Source organism: Physeter macrocephalus, chromosome 5 (genome assembly GCF_002837175.3).
Source record: "Physeter macrocephalus isolate SW-GA chromosome 5, ASM283717v5, whole genome shotgun sequence".
NCBI lineage: Eukaryota > Metazoa > Chordata > Mammalia > Artiodactyla > Physeteridae > Physeter > Physeter macrocephalus.
In genome coordinates, this window is record NC_041218.1 from 53,394,506 (window position 1) to 53,415,052 (window position 20,547).

The window sequence follows — 20,547 nt, forward strand, 5'->3', positions numbered from 1 at the left end:
GGCACGAACCCGTGTCCCCTGCATCGGCAGGCGGACTCCCAACCACTGCTCCACCAGGGAAGCCCAGGGATGCTGTGTTTTGAAGTGCTACTTAGACAACCTTATTCCCACTCCTCTGCCTCCATAACACACTGCTTGGGAAACTGTAGCTTAGTGCCAGAGGAATCTTCTCACTTACCTTGCCTCTCAGGAGGTCCATTCTGTCCCAGGGAGATGGAATGGTTTAAAGGCATGTATTTATTACATTTGAAAAATGCGCAAACCCTGTGAACCAAGCAATTTCTTGTTTTGGTATCTGCCTTAGAGAAATGCTCACAACACATGCGCAGAGAGGCATTGTTTATAACAGCAAAATATTTAAATTTAAAAATTGTGGGGTATACTTAGAGAAGCACAACAGTTACAAAACCTGTAAAATTAATTCTCCCAGCTGAGAGAACTGGGGTAAGAATTTGGGTCCATAATGCAGGGAATGAAGGTAAAGGGCTTTTCCAGGCCCTTGGGTTCTAGTTTTATTTTACTGTAACTATTATGGAATCTTCTGCATCAAGGTCTAAAGTGCACTATTGAAATTTCATAGTCCTTATTCAGGCTTCAGTTGCATGTCATATATAGAATTTCTAAGAGTCTCATTAGTTGAAGATTTCGGGGAAATTTTTTGAAGCGACAATAAGCGCAGTGAGATGTGGTTACTGAAATATGATAGATTTTTCTCTTAGGCAAGAATTTAGGACAACAGAAAAGAGTCCCTCTCTACTGTTTGCTTGGGAAACCATGTCTAAGTCGTGTTTAATTCTGGATAACACACTTGGGCTGGGACACTGACACACTGGAGAGTATTTTCAAATCACCATGATGGTGAGTGGACTTGAAACCATGTCAATAGAGGCAGGGAGTAAAAAAAAAATTCTTCCAGGGAAGGAGGAAAACATCTCTGTACTGTACAAAACGGTATTCACTCAATATATCTGACAGCAGTTGCCTCATACCCGTGTCCTTCACTGTTGTGTCCCTTGCTCTTGTCAACCGCCATGCACGTAGTAGGTGCTCAAACAATGTTTGCTGAACGATTAACTTACCATGTACTCTTGAGGGCATGATTGCCTGGTAATAATTTAAATTAACTACTAAATCTGCAGGAAACATTATTACAGTTCTTTGGGGACGCAGTGCCTGAATCCCAGCTCCCGCGTCGGCGCATTCGGGCATGCTCGGTGCCAGGAGGCCTTGCCAGCGATGCCCTTTCTTTCTTTCGACCTTTTCCACCCTCCCGTCTCCAGTCTGTAGATGACCCTGTGGTCACGAGGTCGCGACAGTCCGCGCAGTCTTGGAGATGAGCGGGAAGTGGAGAGAGAACTACATTTCCCAGCTGACTCTCGTGCGCGCGCCCCTGCCCGCGCGCGGGGGAGAGTGCACCCGGCGCTCGCTCCCCGCCGAGCTCTCGTCGCCCGCCGGAGCCTCTGCCAGGGGATGAGGTGGGTGGCGCTAGAAACCACTTAGCTACAGCCAACCGCCCAATGCAGCACTCGCTCGCTCCCCCCGCCAGCGGAAGCGCCCGCGGAGCACAATGCAGCACTGAGGCAGCGCAGCGGTGGAGGCTGCAGCGCCGCGGTCGCCACAGCACCGGCCGGGGCTGGGAGGGGGCGGCCCAGGCGAGCCGGGGCCGCGGGGCGCGGGATCCGGACGCGGCTGCCCGGGCATGAGGAGCTGAGCGTCTCGGGCGAGGAGGGCTGACGGCTGCACCATGCAGGCAGCGGCGGTTGTATCCGTGCCCTTCTTGCTGCTCTGCGCCCTGGGGACCTGTCCCCCGGCGGGCTGCGGCCGGGCAGGTAAGTTCGCCGCCCTCTGTGGCTCCGGGACGTACCATTTTCCGGGCATCTTTGCAGCCCTCAAGCGCATTTGTAAAGAGGCATCCCCATTTCCCGAGTGCGCAAGGAGATTTTTTTGTTTTTTTAGAAGGGTGGAGAGAAGTGAAGCAAAAATACAGTGTGGATGCATTAGAAGCTTTAGGTCAAATGCCTGTTTTTCTTCTGAAGTAGAAGAGGAATGTGGAGGATGGGAGAGGGGTGCTCTGCTTCTGGGCCCCGGTCCTGGATGCTCTCAGATGAGCTGGTCCAAGGCTCTGCGTCTTGTGTCTCTGCAGCCTTACCAGATGGGGTCCGGGAGGGAGGGGGAGGTGGGATCTTCATAAGGGAGACGTTGGACCGCAGGATGGACGAGTGTGGGTCAGGGTCATTATTTTCGCCTTTTCTCCCCAATTCCTCCTTCCCCCTTTCCTGCCTGGAGGAGACGCCTCGTTGACGGAGCTGGAGAGGAGGAAGGAAAACCGCTTCCTGGAGCGCCAGAGCATCCTGCCACTCCGGCTCATCTACAGCTCGGGCGAAGACGAAACTGGACACGACGCGCTCGATACGCGGGTGCGGGGCGACCCCGGCGGCGCGCAGGTGAGAGGCGTGGTGCTGGGGGTGGTCCGGCCCGGCCCATCCCGACCCCGCGTTTGCTCTCCGTTGCCCTGGAGATGCAACGTCTTGGGTGAAACCAGTGCAATTCTAATGCGAGTCATGCGTGGCGCTCCCTGTGCAAAAAAGAAGAGAAAGGGGCGACAAACCCCAAAAGAGCCACAGGCCGGGGGCTTTGCTGGAGAGGAGTTTGTGCGGGTTGCCTCCAGTTGTGCGGCAACCTGAGCGAAGGGGCGGAGACCCTCTCACCTCTGCCAGGCAAAAGCCATGCGTAGGCAAGAAGGGATATAATATTTGAGCAGGATTTGCATCATCATTATTGTTGTTATGGTTGTTTTAATTTTCAAAGAGAAGACTTTATGTGATTTAAGCCAAGATTGGTACTGTAGGAAAATTGGAAAAACAAGCCTAGACATCCCTAACTAAACTCAAACCTTAAAATTAAGCTGAACTGCAAGGTTCTCAGCTCACTCAATTTGTGGACATCAGAGATGTACCCATTCACCTCCACCTTCCAGAAAAGGTGTCCGGCTCCCCCCTTTCTTCATTGGTAGCAGTCCTCTTGGTGTAATTAGGGCCCTGTTGCTTATTGGGCATTTATAAAGTATGTTTTAAAATAAAAATCTATTTAGGTCAATATCACACATCCACAGATATACTTGAAAATTATTTTGAATTTACTGGTTAATTTAAGTAAATATTTTGGGACTATGTAAGCATTTTTTGTATTTACATGTATCAACCTGGCAACCAGTTCACCCACCTGTAAATACATATTAAGGTAGAACTTGTTCATGTGGTTGAAAATTTTGCACACTTCACTGAAGCAAAGGCAGGCTGAACATTTTCACATGTATAAATATATTCTTAATATTTTAAATGTATCTTGATGATGTGATACTCAGTAATTTATCTGTAAGTGTAAAATAAGTAAAAATAGAAAAATACTACTTAAATCTGTATTTGTAGCCAAGTACTTAGTTCTGTTAACATTTTAACATGATAGAAATTAATTTAAAGGGCTATAGTAATATCCATTAGGTACATTATTATAGTAGAAAATCTAATATGCCAAGCATTGATGAAGAATCCCATCATTTGAATTGTTTGGTAAATACCTATTTTATTTATTTTTTATTTGAATTTTATTTACTTATTTGAATTAATGTTTGGTAAATACCTTTTCCATTTTGACTTTTTTCCATAGTAAAACTGAAGAAGCATAGGACACTGTCTTATTTTTCAATACATTAGAATTATTTCTGTAGAGGAATATTCTCACGCTCAGTTACAACTTTTGATTATAAAAAATTTCAAATACACACACAAAAGTAGACAGACTATTATAATGGACCCCCAGCTTCAACCATTAGCAACTCATAGCCAATCTCATTTTATCTACATCCTACCTATTTTTTCTCCCTTTCTGTATTATTTTGAAGCAAATCATATCATTTCATTTATAAAATTTCACTATGCACTTCTAAAAGATGAAGATTTTTTAGAAAATGTAACCATGATGTTATCATAGCTAGTATGTGTTAAAAATATGTAAATATATAAAATAGATATATAAATATTATATATATATTTAAGTTTGTTTGATCCAGGACCCAGATAATGTCTATAAACTGCAATTAGGTTTTTTTTTTGTTTTTAAAGTCTCTTTAATACATGGTTTCCCCCTCCATTTCTTTGCTTTTTTCCATGCAGTTTATTCATTGAAGATGTGGGGTCTTTTATCCAGTAGAGTCTTTCACAATCTGAATTTTTACTGATATAGACAGTGCTTTAAAACAAGTCACAAAGAGTTTCTCAGAGAGGAAGAAAGTAGAGATGCAGAAAATGCTGCAGGATTGCACCTCTAAACTCCGGAGTCTCTGCCTCATGCTGGTGATGTCTTTAGGTACCCTCTGCCCTTCTCTGTGTTGGTAAAGACCACCACTCTTGGACAACAGGCAGTCCTCCTTTTTCTCCCCATTTCTGAAATACCACTTCTGTAGATTTTTTTGGTTCATAGGCCTCTCTACTTGGGGCAGAAAATACTTGGGGCCTATGCAGCTTCTACTTCCTATAAGAATAAACCTCACTATTGAGAAGAATGACTGGCTTTTGGTGAGGTGTGAATGAATCGGTAGGATTTAGGTTAAACAGCGTGAGTAGATTATTCATTCAAGTCAGAAATGAGAGTGAAGATCCTGTCTTATCATCATAGTAATTATGACAAGCAATTATCTCAGTGCTGGTACATGGTGACGTATACATAGTGCATCTGGTTGGATGCCTGGATCACCTGGGAGCCGTAGCAGTTTACCATGCTCCTCAACTACAGTTAGTGATCACTGACTAGTAGGACTGAATCTGGCAGTTAGAGTTGTAAAGACTTAGTTGTCATAAGCCAACACTTCCTACAGTTAGGAAACTAAGGAGTAGTCCTTCAATTTGTCATTTCTTGTTTCGTTGAGAGCTGTCACTGAACTCCAAAACATAAGTTAATTCTGTATGGACCTTGTTATTTCTTTGGTGATTAAAATAGATGTCATTTATACTTATAAATATGTTTAACAACTTCCTTTCTACTTCAGAAATAAAATTAGGATGTTTTTCTATCAGCTCACAAAGGTATATATTGATTTGTTTATTTGTTTATTAAAAAGGCATTTATATACTTTAGCTCATACTGTGTACCAATTTTTTTGCAAGACCCTGGGGATTAAGAGATAAAAGACCCAGTTCTAGCCTTTAAGGAATTTACAGACAAGTAGGAAGATGGATGAATGGATAGGCAATTACACTCTGTACTTGTGTGTGATTTTCTGGAGGTGATCACAGAGAGCTGTGGAAGAGAGAAGACAGTGTTTAACCCAGGTAAGCAGTCAGGGCTCTCAGAGAGAGGTGTTATCTGAGCTGTGTTTTGAGGGTGAGTAAGAAGTGGCCAAATTAAAGGGAAGGGGTAGGCATATCAAACAGAAGGGGTAGGAGGTACGTGGGCATGTGACATCAAGACACATTTTAAACTGCAAATAGTTAGGATTTAAGGGACAGATGAAACAAAACAGGAAACCAGAAAATAGATGCTGCAGCACCTTCATGACTTGCTGAGGAATTTGGACTTGTCCTGAAAGCGATTCAAGGATTTCAGTAAGGAGAGTTACTGACCAGATTCATGTTGTCCTGGTATAACTCTAATTGTTAGAAATGAATAATCTTTTTTTTTCGCTGCATTGGGTCTTCGTTGTTGAGCGTGTGCTTTCTCTAGTTGCAGCAAGCGGGGGCTACATCTTCGTTGTGGTGCATGGGCTTCTCATTGCGGTGGCTTCTCATTGCGGAGCACAGGCTATAGGTGCGTGGGCTTTAGTAGTTGTGGCATGCGGGCTCAGTAGTTGTGGCTCGCAGGCTCTAGAGCACAGGCTCAGTAGTTGTGGCGCAGGTGCTTAGTTGCTCTGCGGCATGTGGGATCTTCCCAGACCAGGGATCGAACCCATGTCCCCTGAATTGGCAGGCAGATTCTTAACCACTGTGCCACCAGGGAAGTCCCAGAAATAATTATCTTAATTTCAAAGGCTGAGTGAAAGTGGTTGTTCACTTTAATTCATTGTTAAATGCCAATTCACATACTCATTAAGCTTGTAAGAACTTAGTTACTAAGTATACTTAGCTGCTTAGTATAAATGAGTTAATATTTATAAAGCACTTAGTGCTGCATATTCTGTAAGCACTATATGAGTTTTTGTTAAATAACATTAACTCCCTCAGGCTGCTTGAGTACTGTTTAGAAATTTTATGACATTGCCTTAATGCAAAATGGTGCCCTAATTACCTGAATTTAACACATTCACAGAAGTTACAAGTTACTCGAATTTACATAAGTGGAATCTTAACAGTTGTAGAGATGGAAGGAATGTTATAAGTCATCTAATCTAATTCAAGAATCACTTCTCACCTGGTAAGATAGAGCCATTAACCTAGAGTAAGGAAACCAGCAATGTTTTACTTAATGTTTCAGAAAGCTCACAAGAACTGTGATGGTATAAAACACCTTAATTTTACTTTTAATGTGTCCTTACTTCAGTTTTCATCATGAAATGGAACTGCACAGTTATATTTTTGGAAAAAATTTTAATATTTTAGTTCTGTGGAAATACTGGCAGTTTGATTGGTGTGAAATAATCATTCTGTTTGTATGTGTCCATATTGTAAAAGATATCTTTACTATCTGGCCAGTTACTTGAACGCATACTTTATTTTTATCCTGAATCAGATGATCAACCCATACTGAAAGCTTATTGTGCCATGAAGTTCTAGAAATGGTAGTCAAAGAAATTATATTTGATTGTGGGTAACCTTGCTGTCCTAAAGATTGTCTGCCTAGTCTGAAGTAATTTCAGTCCTGTAAAATAGCACTCAGAACTAGAATATTCAAAGTATTCAGTCTTCCTTTCCTCTGACTTGAAACTTTTTGTGCTGAAAAAATTGTATGTTGCAGATAATAGGATAAAATATGTTTTTAACTGGACACCCATATGGGCAAGATATCACCTACTGAGTCCTACTGTTGGTTTGATACTGATGATCACATAATTTCTGTTTTTAAGAGTAAGCACCTTAATGGTTACTCCTTTTTTGCTAGCCAAGCATGATAGTTTTACTGTAGCATCAGAGGTTATTTGGTGGTTTGTTTTGCTGTGTGGTCACCCCATACATTTTCAATAATTTGTTTTGCAGCCAGTAATTGCTTTTCTCTACAAGTAGCAGAATTTCTTATTGTCAGAAGTCTTTATTGCCAGTGAATAGAGAGGCTACTTATTTTTCTATCTCATTCCCTGGAAAGTGTTATAAGCTTCTCAAGTAGTCAAGTGCCAAGAACATAGATCTACCATTTATTATAGTTTTGATAATCAGTAATGAATGGGGAAAATGCAGGATGGTTGCAGGATGGCAAGCAGTAGCTGTGCTCCATTCGTTTTTTTAAAAAATTAATTAATTAATTTTTGGCTGCGTTGGGTCTTTGTTGCTGTGCGTGGGCTTTTCTCTAGTTGCGGCGAGCGGGGGCTACTCTTTGTTGCGGTGCGCGGGCTTCTCATTGTGGTGGCTTTTCTTGTTGCGGAGCACGGGCTCCAGGCGGGGGCTTCAGTAGTTGTGGCATGCAGGCTCAGTAGTTGTGGTTCACGGGCTCTAGAGCGCAGGCTCAGTATTTGTTGTGCATGGGCTTAGTTGCTCTGCAGCATGTGGGATCTTCCTGGACCAGGGCTTGAACCCATGTCCCCTGCTTCGGCAGGCGGATTCTTAACCACTGTGCCACCAAGGAAGTGCCTGTGCTCTGTTCTTATGAATATAATTATCCATATGCCTAAGCATGGATGAGCTGTACTTAAAATTGGGTTGTTTCACTTGGGAGCACTGAGTCAGCTTAACCATAAGTTGTCTGCAGTAATGCTTCCCTGGAGGAAAAGGACTCCTAGGAATTACAGCTTTAGAAGTATTTTGCAAGGATAGCACAAACATCTTTTTTTTTCCTTAATGTGCATTTGTTAAACCTAAGTAGCTCAATATTGATAAAGTTTGCCACCAATCAAAACTTTGTTCCACTGCCATAAATAGGAAGGAGACATTTCCCAGCACATTTTTATTCTCCTGTCAACCTTCTCTTACAGTTAAATAGTTAAAAGAAAATAAAATTTAGAATTGTAGGAGTTTTCCTTACATCTTGCTTTTTTAGTCTATGAGATCCCAATTTGTATATATTTCTTTTGGGCATCTTTGAAATTCTGCCCAGTGGTTTTACCGTGCACAGAAGAACCTTGTCTTTCATTGCTTCTTTACAGCTACACATGGAAAACTATGAATGACTCTAAAAGCTTATGGGATGATACAAATTGTCCTTAAGTTTTATTTCTTTTCTCTTATTTCAAAGAATGCCAAGTGTTCTATCATTTTTAATGATTAAAACCCCTTCTAAAAGTACATGGAAGGAGGTCTGCTTTCTTGTCATATAGGGTTAGTAGTACTCTATAACTCCATTAGGGCCCAGATATTGCCACATTTATCATTGAGGATTATGGATAAGCCCCAAAGGGAAAAAGGATGTTGTTAAAAAGAGTGGGGGAGAGCACAAGAAGAGGAAGAGACCTTGAGGAGAATGGCAAGAAGGAGGAAGGAAAAAGAAACCAGGAAAAGAGAAATACTTATAATAGTGTTGTCATGTTATAGTATACACTAAAATATTTAATAATATTTAATAAATATTTAATAAATGGTAACTCATGTGGTTAATTTTTATGTGCTGAATAGTTTTCTGAGTACTTTTGATCTGTACAAACTCATTGCATCCTCACAAGAATCATGTGACAGGTAATATTTAGCTGCAAAATCACAAAGCTGGTAGGTAGCGGAGAGGGTATTTGAACCCAGACACTTCAGCTCCACTGCACTGCCTATGTGCTGAAGCACTAGGCTAACAACCTGGCCTTAGCACAGGAGGTCACCAACATTTCCTCAGATATCTTTCAATGGCACTGGGGTAAAAGATGTCTTACATCTGTCCCATTGGAACTATATATTTCTTGCAGCACTTGAAAATGTTTTTAAAAGTTGTATAGTAGTGAAGAAACTTGTGGAACACAGTAGGAATGCTTCATTTCTATTACCTTGAGAATAAGAATGGAATATATAAAGATATTTAACATTTAAAGGGTTAGAAACACCTCTCAAAGGATGTGTGTTTTGTTTTGGAACTGCATGTGAACATTGATTGTTATAATCTTTCTTCATAAATCAGAGATTTCAGGATCCAGTCGTCAGTACCAAAATTATACATGCTCTTCTTCTGCTTTAAGTTTCATAAAGCAGAAACATGAAATGCTAAAAAGTAATCCGTGTTTGTGTATCCTTCTCCAAATGAAAAGATACAAAATATCTTTTGTGTCTTCACAGAACAAATAGCTGTAGAGTCCCAGATGTCAAAGCATTCAGGTCAAAGACATATGTAATAATAATAACCAAAATGATAGCTTCTGTGAACATCTAGCTGGATGTGTTTACTTTGGTAATAAAAGCATTAGAAAGCAAATATTGAGGGAAAGAGTTGAAAATAAGAATTAATATTTACTGAATATTTACCATGTGTTAGACACTGTGCTGAGCGATTTGCATGTGTTATCTCTCATTATGAGGTAGATATTATTATACCCATTTTATAGATGAGGAAAGTGAGGCTTAAGGAAGCTAATTAACCAGCCCAAGGTCATACAGCTGACAAGTAGTAGAATTGGGTTAAGAATTCTCAAAGAAAATGTTAGAGATCCACATAAAATAAGCCTCTTGTAATTTTTCTTACTTATTTAACATGTGGTTACTGTGTCATCTATGTACTGGAACAAACCTAACATTTCTTTAAAACTCTTGGCCCTGCCCTGGTCTCCTCCCTCACTAGCTTCATTCAGGGGTGAATTGATGTTCTGTTTCACACTTGTCATATGTCTTCATTTCTAGAAATGGGTATAATTTCTACCTCTACCTCAGATATTCTTTTAACCACATGGAAATATCTGAATCTTCTTCTAAATGGCAGCAGAGAACATCTGCACTCTGAATACTTGCTGGAGTTTAATCTGCCAGAAATTCACTTAACAGAAACTATTTATGGAGAATTATCATCTATTCCTCCATAGTGCATTCTGGAGTGGGAGTATTTTAAAAAGTCTCTCCAGGGGATTCCAGTTTGTACCCAGGGTCTAGGAGCTCTTTGTATTCTCAAGGTTTAAGATATTTTTTCTTGAATCTCCTTGGATTTCAGTTAGTCACAAGGGAGTTTGGTATCTGAATTGGTATCAGTTTTCTCAGTCACTTCCCTGACCTCTTCAATCACCTTCCAGGCTTTTTCTAAAGGATATTTTGAAGGACATTGTAAGAAATATTCCTGAGAAACCAGTTACATTATTCATTGAAGTCTTGGAGAACATTACACATGGTGTCTCAGCATGACCAAGAGGAGAGATTTATCTTGTAACTGTGTTTACTTCCTTGACTTGGATGCCAAAAGTTTCAAGGCGAATTTTGTCCTCCTCCAAAGCGGAAATCCCAGCATAAGTTTTGTTTTGTTTTGTTTTTTGCGGTACGCGGGCCTCTCACTGCTGTGGCCTCTCCCGTTACGGAGCACAGGCTCCGGACGCGCAGGCTCAGCGGCCATGGCTCACGGGCCCAGCCGCTCCGCGGCATGTGGGATCTTCCCGGACCGTGGCACGAACCCGTGTCCCCTGCATCGGCAGGCGGACTCTCAACCACTGCGCCACCAAGGAAGCCCCCCAGCAGAAGTTTTAATAGCAGCCTCATTCCTAGCTCATTGTCCTGTTCCTTCTCATCATCCCCGTTTCAGTGCAAAAGTCATCCGAAATCTCTCTCGACTAGTGATAATTATCAATCTGGGAAGTCATATCTGTGCACATTTTAAAGCGCATGTTGGACTAAAATAAATTTTAGGCTTAAAAAAAGTGATCTCAAGAGGTTTCCTTTGTCCACTTTTCTAAAGTATTCCCATTCCACTCCCCTCCTTGTCACCATTAGTCTTTTTTCTTCCTAGCACTTGACATTCTTTTTAACGATTGACTTGTTTATTGTCTTTCTTTCAGTATGCCATCACTGGATGGTAAACTACATGAGAATAGTGATCTTGTCTGTTCCGTCACCACACATCTCCATGCCTAGAGCAGTGACTGGCACAGAGTTGGTGCTTAATAAATATTTATTGAATTAAAGAGTTTTCTGTCTCCCCTGGGTTCCTCATCTACTTAAAAATTTTATTTTATCTTGTAATTGTCCACATAAAACAAGCTGAAATCTTTTTGGAATAAGGTTGGGCTCCATATGAATAAATGCATGAATTATTTTAGTCTTTTCAAATATTGAATTTACAACCCCTTTGATAATTACAATTATTTGACACAGAAATGGAGTTCAATATGCTGTATTTTAAAAAATATGAAAACATCATATAGAAAAACTGATTTTAAACTTCTAGGTGTCCTTTACTTTTTGATTTTACCTTCTGAGTTGCTTTTAAGACAGAAATCTGTTTTCCCCAGAGCAGAGTATTATATATAACTTGATTTTGAAGATAAAATTTAAAATGTTGTGTACCATGATTCAGAAATATCAGCAGTTCTAAAGCTAGACAGAGAAAGAGTAAGGAGCTTAATCCTTCCCTCCCCCTGCCCCATCCTGTCTCACAATCTATTTATTGTTTGTATTAAAACAGAATCATATTTATCTGTAAGGGTAAATCAACATTTTTATTCTTTTTAAAAATTAATTTTGTATGAGGGGATTTTAGCACTTAGCAATAGTTGCCCTTTTGCTGCATTTTTTTTTTTTGTCCCAAGTAAAGAACATTAGATGACTCTTTGAAGATGGGAAATAGATGATACTTCCCTGAAGCTAGACCTCAAGAGCTCACATTTTGCAAGTCGTTTTAAAATTTTCTGCCCAAGGCAGTAGAACTGGTTGACAGTTTTCTTCGACCTCTTATTCTGTTTGGCACTGAATCATGCCTCTGGTTGGTCAATTTCTATTCTTATGTAATTTTTTTGTTTGTTTTTTTCCAGTTTGCCTTTTAAGCAGGCTTCTTGGGGAGAAATTTCCTTCATTTCCTCCTCTAGTGAGGTGAGGATTTTGGGGTCAGGCTGGTGCACACCAGTTGCTACTCCTGGTCAGAGCTCAAGCTTTGCTCTCAGTGGTTTCTCCTTCTTCGGATTATATAGCAAGATGCTGCATAGAGAGCTGCCACTTCATAGACCTGGTGTCCATGAATTCCCTGGTGGATTTTTAATGCCTTTGGACTATCCTGTCAGGAGTCTGGCCTGGAACCTAGCCGTGGATCCATAGCAGTCAAGGTTATGCAGGGTAGTATTAACCTAGGGTAGACTGGAGTTGGAGCAGTTTGCAGAAGAGTAATCTTGGGTCATCAGAACATGGGGCAGGAGCAGGCTGTGGGTAAAAAGGTAGTGGAAGGCGAGGCTCAGGGAAATAAAAAAAAAATCAGGTCTAGAGAGAAGATACTGGGTCCACTGTGCCAGCTCAGTCGAGTATCCTCCTGGCTCAACTAGAGAGAGAGTGACCTGAAAAAGTCTGAGACACTTTCTGAGTTTTTGATCTCAGCCCATTGAGGTTTCAGTGGTTGGCTCCACTCTTGACTGAGGTCTTGTGTTTTTAAAGAGAACCAGGTGTGTTTTAGCCAGACTTGTTCTAATGGCCCCTGGGATTGTTTCCATGCTGTCATGAGCTTTAAGTGTTTGGTTCAGAGGGAGGGACCACTTTCTCCTCCTTCTCCCCCCTACTCCTGTCCCCCTCCCTCTTCCTCCACTTCATTCTCTTCCTTCCCCGCCTCCTGTTCCTCCTCCTTCTTCTCTTTCTTTTCCTCCTCCTCTTCCTCCTCTTCTTCTCCTCCTTCCTATTCTTCTTCTTCTTTATTCCTTATTTTTCCTCCTTCCTTCCTCCTCCAAGATCATATTCTTCACTGGTCTTGTCTAAGGCTCTGCAGGCTAGTGGGAGGGGGCTTTCAGGGGCCCACTCTTTTCCCCATAGTTCAGACTGCAGACTGTGCCTGTCCTGGATCAGGAGATGATGCTTACATAAAGATTGATTTCCTAACTCATGTGACAGCTGATGCTCTGAAATATCACACTTAGTTTGTGCAAAATGAGCAACAAGCTCATTTTACATGGCATGTGGTACGTGTTTTAAAAAATGTATGTTAATAATGGTAGGGTCCTTGTAAGTGGGAATTTGGAAAATTTGTTCTTATTGAGATGGATAATTTCAGTGTCAGTCTCCATTTGCTATAAATAGTGGGTTATTTTCAAGATTAGTTTGGTATCACCTGCAGTTTAGCAATAGTTAGAAGTACTTTGATGTGCTTTTCAATAAAACTTTAGGAAAGTGTTTAAGAAGAATGGGAAAATTGTTTTTACAGATACATTAACAAATTTACCATTGTGTCAAGTAATCAAGCCATCATCATTTCTTAGAAAGAGTTTTATTGACTATGATAGAAATTTAAACATCTTTGAAGATAATGGAAGTTTTGATGCAGGACAGAAAAATCGTTCTTATGTTTTACAAAAGTATACAGCTTGTTTAGCTATAAATAGCATTGCTTTTTTTCAAACTGATTTCCTCATAAAAGTACCTGAAAGCTTGGACAGATATTGATTGATAAGAAGGTGGGCAAAATTCAAGTTGTGTTCATTGCTATCACCAAAGGTGAAGCCATTTCTGACTGGATGAGTGACTAGAGACAAGGCTATTTCAAACCATGGTGTGTAGCAACTTTTGTTGGTCCTCAGCATCCTCCGGGGTAAAAAGAGGTGCTGAGATACTATGAATTTTTCATTTAATTTAATTTCTGAGGTAAGTTTAGCATGATGTCCTTATAGTTCTTAATGATCTTGCATGGACAATGTTCTCTCATAATTAATGAAGGGAAAGTACTATTCATTCATAACTTAAGCAATTTAATATGAAATCTACTTGAGGTCATTGACTAATGAGTCTTTTAGGACTTTTTTTAAGTGTCCTGATTATGAAATCATGAAGTTTGCAGTTGTCCCAGGGTGACGGGGTAAGAATTATTTCAGTTTAATTTAGGGGAAAACATGGTGTGAGGGCATAAATAAAAAAAATCCATTTTTATTTCTTCCCAGCTTTGAGCTCAGAGCCTTGTATGTAGCAAGTGCTCAAAAAGCAAACGAGAACTGGATGACATCATTGATGCCATGACTTAGAGAGCCCTGTTCCATTCTTATGCCTCTAGACCCCTGTTGTTCTATCAGGTTTTCCCTGGTCGATTATTTTTTTACTTTTCTCTCATCTCTTTCTTTTCTCATTTCTCAGTTCAGGCTCTGTCATGTTCCTGTTGCCTCTTTCCATTTATCATTTTCCTGTGAACATAGCCTTGCTCTGTTCACTTTCCCTATGACCCTTGGTTTATTTTGTATTTTTTCCCCTACTCTCTTTCTGTCAAATGCCTCTTTTTCTCTTAGCAACTAAAGTAAAAACAAGTCTCTGAAAGGTTATTTATATTCAGTGTTGGGAACCATCCCTGTTGCCTGTTGCTGGATTGACTTATTTTGGGATTTGCAAAATGTGTTATAGTTCAACAAGCTTCCCACTCTACTGCTTACCTTTAAACCTGTTTTTAATGTGGTTTTTCTTTTTCATTTGTTGTTTCTTTTGTTCCCCTTAAATTGTCCTTCATTCATTCCCTTCTTTGGGTGTAGATTGCAGTGAGTTTCATTTCTGCTCTTTGCTGTTGGAATAGTCGCCTTCCGAAAATCATTCTCCTTGTTCTCACTGCTCATAATCCCCTGGACTTCAACTCTGAGTTATGTGTCTGGTCCATCCTCCACAACTGCTAAGCGTGTCACTTCTCAGAGTCTTCCAGAGGGGTCCATTGCTCCATTGCTGCAGGATTCAGACTCAGCATTGAGCAATGATGAGGCACTTTTACAGGTATACTAATAGTTCAACTTGCCTCACAGGCTTGCCATAAAATTGTTCCTGCTTGTGTGTGTGTGTTGGTCCAGGGGTATTGGTGCACTGATCATTTGTGTGGGTTAATAGAAGGTGTCCCCATGAGATGGACTCTAATGTTGGGCTGGAACTTTGTCATTCGTTTTCACCATTATTTGTTCACTGCTTAACACTCTGCCTGATGGATAGGTGGTACTCAGCCAATATTTATGGTCTGCCTTTGTTTCAATTTTCAATCTCAAAGATGCAGAAAAAGTGTTCTGTGACCATTTATGTTCTTCTGATGTATTTCCAACCATCACAGTATTTCTTTCCTCCAGATTGTTAAAATCTTTTGTTGGGATGCGTTCGAGAGGAGCATGGTCCTCCTTCCACATTTATACCTTATCCCTGACCTCTTTCTTCCCCTTCCCTCCGCGTACATTCTTTTTTTTTTTGTTATTTAAAAAAATATTTTTTTCCCTCCGCGTACATTCTTGCCGGCCCGACAGAGCCACCCTGTCTATATAGAACGCCCAGGTTCTGTGAGGATCCCATCATGGTAAGCACCTGAACTGCAATAGCTGTCCCCCTTGCTTCACGTGTGAGGCAGGGCCATGAGGATAGGAGAGAGAAGCCTGGAGAAAGCAGTGGGAACTTGGACAATGATTGGCAGACTGATATTCTACCATATGAAGCCGCCTTGCTATCTCCCGGCTGCTTTAATCACTGTGACAAAATCATTCATGTCAGTTTCTAGCCCTGTCTCTCCCAACACAAATAAATCCAAGCTATTTAACCTTTGTGTGTGACTTTATTCATCAGACTTTGCCATTTGCTGCCTGGAGCTGCATTTTCTTTAAGACAATGATGTCTGTCTTCTGGGAAAGTGACATATAGTATTTCCGATAGTTCTGAACTCATATGACATATTTAGCTAAGGAGTTTTTCTGATATTTGTTCGTGGAGTTTTGATTTTTTTTTTGAACAAGGACAGCATCCTCTTTCTTTTTTCTCCCTGTAACTAAGCCTCCAATACTTTCTTGTCTAATATTTTGTTTTATTTTTATTTTTTTCTCAGTCTTTACCTCCCTATTGTGGACTAACAAGTTAATATAAAATATTTACTTTCTGGAACTTCCCTGGCCATCCAGTGGTTAAGACTCTGCACTTCCACTGCAGGGAGCACGGGTTCAATCCCTGGTTGGGGAACCAAGATCCCACATGCCAAGTGGCAAAAAACAAACAAACAAAACTCCAGGGAATTATGCTGAGTAAAAAATATTACTTTCTTTATTTCTTAGGTGGTAGATACTACTCTTATAGAACTATTACTCTATGAAAACTCCATGTTCTAAAAGATCTGTACATTTGATTTAAATCAGAAAACACGCCACTTGAAAATAGCCACTTTGGTATAAGTAGAGACCCTAGAGAGGGATGGCACTCTGAGCTGTTTTCAAGCATTAATATCTTAGTGTGAATGAAGGATTGATCTTTTTTTTTTTGGCTTATTTATTTATTTATTTATTTTTATTTATTTTTGGCTGTGTTGGGTCTTCGTTTCTGTGCGAGGGCTTTCTCTAGTTGTGGCAAGCGGGGGCCACTCTTCATCGCAGTGCGCAGGCCTCTCACTATCACGGCCTCTCTTGTTGCGGAGCACAGGCTCCAGACGCGCAGGCTCAATAGTTGTGGCTCACGGGCCTAGTTGCTCCGCGGCATGTGGGATCTTCCCAGACCAGGGCTCGAACCCGTGTCCCCTGCATTAGCAGGCAGATTCTCAACCACTGCGCCACCAGGGAAGCCCTCTGAAGGATTGATCTTAAAGTAGGTTTATGATCAGAAAAGAAAATAAGGGCTTGTGTCAGGAAGGGTGTCCCATGTCAAAATGTTGAGATTAAGTAACTGGCCCACAAAAATGAACTCTTTAACATGACTTCAGCTGATTTAGTATAATCAGCTGACTTTTCATGACTTCAGCTGATTTAGTATAATCTCAGGAACAAAATAATTCATATTTTCATTATATATAGTTATAAGGCCATTATTGAAATATAATTTGCATACCATAGAATTCACCCATTTAACAATAGTGTACAATTCAAAGTTTATTAGTATATTCAAGCAGTTGTGCAAGCATCACCATAGTCAGTTTTAAACATTTTCCTCACCTTTAAAAGAAATCCCTTACACATTCCCCAGACTCTCTCCCGCCCTGCCTATCTGCACCCCCAGCCCAGGGCAACCACTAATCTACTTTCTGTCTTTATAGCTTTGCCTATTCTAGACATTTCATAAAATGGAATCATAAACTATCGGGTCTTTTGTGACTGGCTTCTGTTACTAAGCAAAATGATTTCAAGGTTTATCCATGTTGTAGCATGCTTTTTTGCCTCATTCCTTTTTTAAAAAAATTTATTTATTTTATTTATTTATTTTTGTCTGCATTGGGTCCTCGTTGCTGCTCCCAGGCTTTCTCTAGTTGCGGCGAGCGGGGACTACTCTTTGTTGTGGTGTGTGGGCTTCTCATTGCAGTGGCTTCTCTTTGTTGCAGAGCACAGGCTCTAGGGGTGTGGGCTTCAGTAGTTGTGGCATGCGGTCTCAGTAGTTGTGGCTCGCAGGCTCTAGACTGCCAGCTCAGTAGTTGAGGCACAGGGGCTTAGTTGCTCTGCAGCATGTGGGAATCTTCCTGGACCAGGGCTCAAACCTGTGTCCCCTGCATTGGCAGGCAGATTCTTAACCACTGCACCACCAGGGTGCATTCTTTTTTATTGATGAATAACATCCATTATTTATCCATTTACTTTGATGGAGATTTGGGTTGTTTCCACTTTGGGGAAATCATGCATAATACTACTATGAACATTTGTGTTAAAAGGTTTTGTATGAACAAGTGAAAAAACACACATACACCAAAGATCAAAACAAGTGTGTTGTGAAACAATACTTATCCTTGAAGCATGCAGTGTATGCTTTTCATTCTACTCTGTTCCTTGTCATTTTCTAAAAAATCCTGACATGGTTCACTAAAGTGATTTCAGAGCCCTTCTAATGGGTCATGATCTGATCCACAGTTTAAAAAACTGTCCTACAGGATTCCTGACAGGGGAGCCTAGAGGTACCTGTGAGGCAGCTCTGGCTAAGGTTTTAAAGATTGAGTCATGTGCCTCCTGGCAGCTTCCAGCTGTTAATTTTTGTTTCTTGTAGTTTTCTTGGCAACAGTATTAAAGACATCTCTGTGGTTGTGTTACTCACCCCTGAGCTGTTATGTGTGGCATCAGTGAAATCAGGCACGTGAAGGTGCATATGAAAATTTCTTCAAGACAACTTTTGTTACTTTTTTTAATTTTAAAAAGCTTATGTTTTGAAGTAGTTTAAATATACCAAAAAGTAGGTAGAATAATGTGACAGACTTTGATTTTCAGTCTCTTATCTTGATACAGGTAAAGTAATTGAATTCATTCCTTTTTATTGCTGTCTGGCTTTCCATTTTATAAACCTACCCTCATCTATGTATTTATTTTCCTATTAATGGCATTTATAGATTGACCCTGATTTTTTGATGTTATAAGCAGTGTATGCCATTAATGCATACATGTGCGTGTGTTTCTGTGGGGCATATATTTAGAAGTGAAATTGTTGATTCTTAGGGGTTGTCCCTTCTCAACTTCTCCACATACTGACAAATCACACAACAACATACCAATTTATACTCCACCCATGGTGCATGAGAATTTCTGTGTATCCCCATCTTTATCATCATTTGGAATCATAAGACATAAAATTTCTAACAATATTATGGGTGTGAAATAGTGTCTGATTACTTTGCTTTCCATTTCCCTGATGACTAATGAGGTAGAGCACCTTTGGTAAGCTGTATTTCTTCCTTTGAATGGCCTAGTTATATACTTTCCCCATTTTTCAATTGTCTTTTTCTTATTGATTTACAGGCATTTTAAGTATGTTATGGATTCTTTCCTATTATTGTTTATCTCTGTTGCAAATACTTTAAAAATTGTGGCTTATCTATTCATTCTCATGGTATCTTTTGTTGTAACAGATTAAAAAAATTTTCTTGGTATTATCCATATCGATTCTTTTCTTCATGATTGTGCTTATGTATTACTGTACTATTGCCAAATCTACTATAGTTTTAGAATAAGTCTTTATTTTTAGTAAAATGACTCCCTGATATATAGTTTTCTTCTAAGAAAGTATTGTAGGATGGTGAGTAAGAGTTTGAGAACCTTGGGCTTCCCTGGTGGTGCAGTGGTTGAGAGTCCGCCTGCCGATGCAGGAGACACGGGTTCGTGCCCCGGTCTGGGAAGATCCCACATGCCGCGGAGTGGCTGGGCCCGTGAGCCATGGCCGCTGAGCCTGTGGGTCCGGAGCCTGTGCTCTGCAACGGAAAGAGTTTGAGAACCTGGAATTAGATTGCATGGATTCAAAGCCTACCTTTGCCGCTAACTGCACTTAATTTCTCTAATCCTGAGTTTTTACACCAATAAAATAGGAATAAGAATAGCGCCCAGCTCATATGTTGTGAGGATTAAGGAGATAAAATGCATAAAGTTTGTAGCTGAGCATTTGGCATATGGTAAGGGCTCCGTACATGTTAGCTCTTTTTTTTGTTGTTGTTTTAGCTCCCGTAATGATTATATCTTGGTATAAAACTCTTTGCCCAGTTTCTTGTGTACACAGATCACTGGATTTCTTCAATTGTTTTCACAAGAGCTGTGATTTGCATCAAATGTTCCAGGAGGGTAGAACAATTGGGACCCTCGTGCTAATTCTGGGTCCCAGCTTTGGTCTCACTGCATTTTTTCCAGGAATTTAACAAACCAAGTTAATCTTGTCCTCCCACTCCCCCAACCCCCAATATAATATTGGTTCAAACATCAGGTGGGATTTTTTTTTTTTTTTTTAATTAAATGAGTAACAATGCAGCTCCATTACTTTGGGATGGGAAGCATCTCTGCCTTAGTTGAGCCCTCAATAGTCTGTATCCTCATAGGACTGCTCCCAGCTGGGAAGTGAGGAAAGGAGGGGAGGGCACAACATGAAGAGATTAACGGGCAGTGAGATAAATGTTGGACTCATAGTTCCCAAACTAGGCTGAGTGCTGGAAGCTATATTTTTAACTTTAGTAGAGGATAGGATGCTCCATTTAATAGCTTGTTTTATTTTATTTTTAAAAAACATGTTTTAAAAACATGTTCAAAAGACAAAAATCTAAGAACTTCAAAAGACAAAAATCTAAGGGAACAGACAGTTGAGGAAGAAGGGCTCCCAGAATTTTATAAAAGGTAGCAGTTATTATAACAAAGACCATTCCTCTTCTGCATTTGAATTATGTTTATGACCACAATCTTAATTTTTAATATAGTTTTTAAATAACAGCTTTATTGAAATATAATTCATGTACCATAAAATTCACCCTTTTAAAGCATACGATCAGTGGTTTTTAATATAGCTTTTAATGAAACTTTTAGTCATCCTCAGTTCTCAGTTTTCCCTTTCTCTTTTGGCTCTCTACTTTTTGTCATTCTATTGTTTTTGGTCCCGTTGTAAACCAGTCGTGATA

General features: G+C 40.3%; 1 protein-coding gene across 5 annotated transcripts in view; it reads left to right on the top strand.

Moving 5' to 3' along the window:
* The first annotated feature begins 1,744 nt into the window (after positions 1 to 1,744).
* Positions 1,745 to 20,547, top strand: part of ADAM22 (ADAM metallopeptidase domain 22) — a 234,566-nt gene continuing 215,763 nt past the window's right edge. For all 5 annotated transcript variants that reach the window (XM_055084959.1, XM_055084958.1, XM_055084956.1 and 2 more), the window contains exons 1-2: positions 1,745 to 1,829; positions 2,287 to 2,444. In XM_055084959.1, the coding sequence (XP_054940934.1) occupies positions 1,745 to 1,829; positions 2,287 to 2,444 (243 nt within the window). The remainder of the gene's footprint in view (positions 1,830 to 2,286; positions 2,445 to 20,547) is intronic.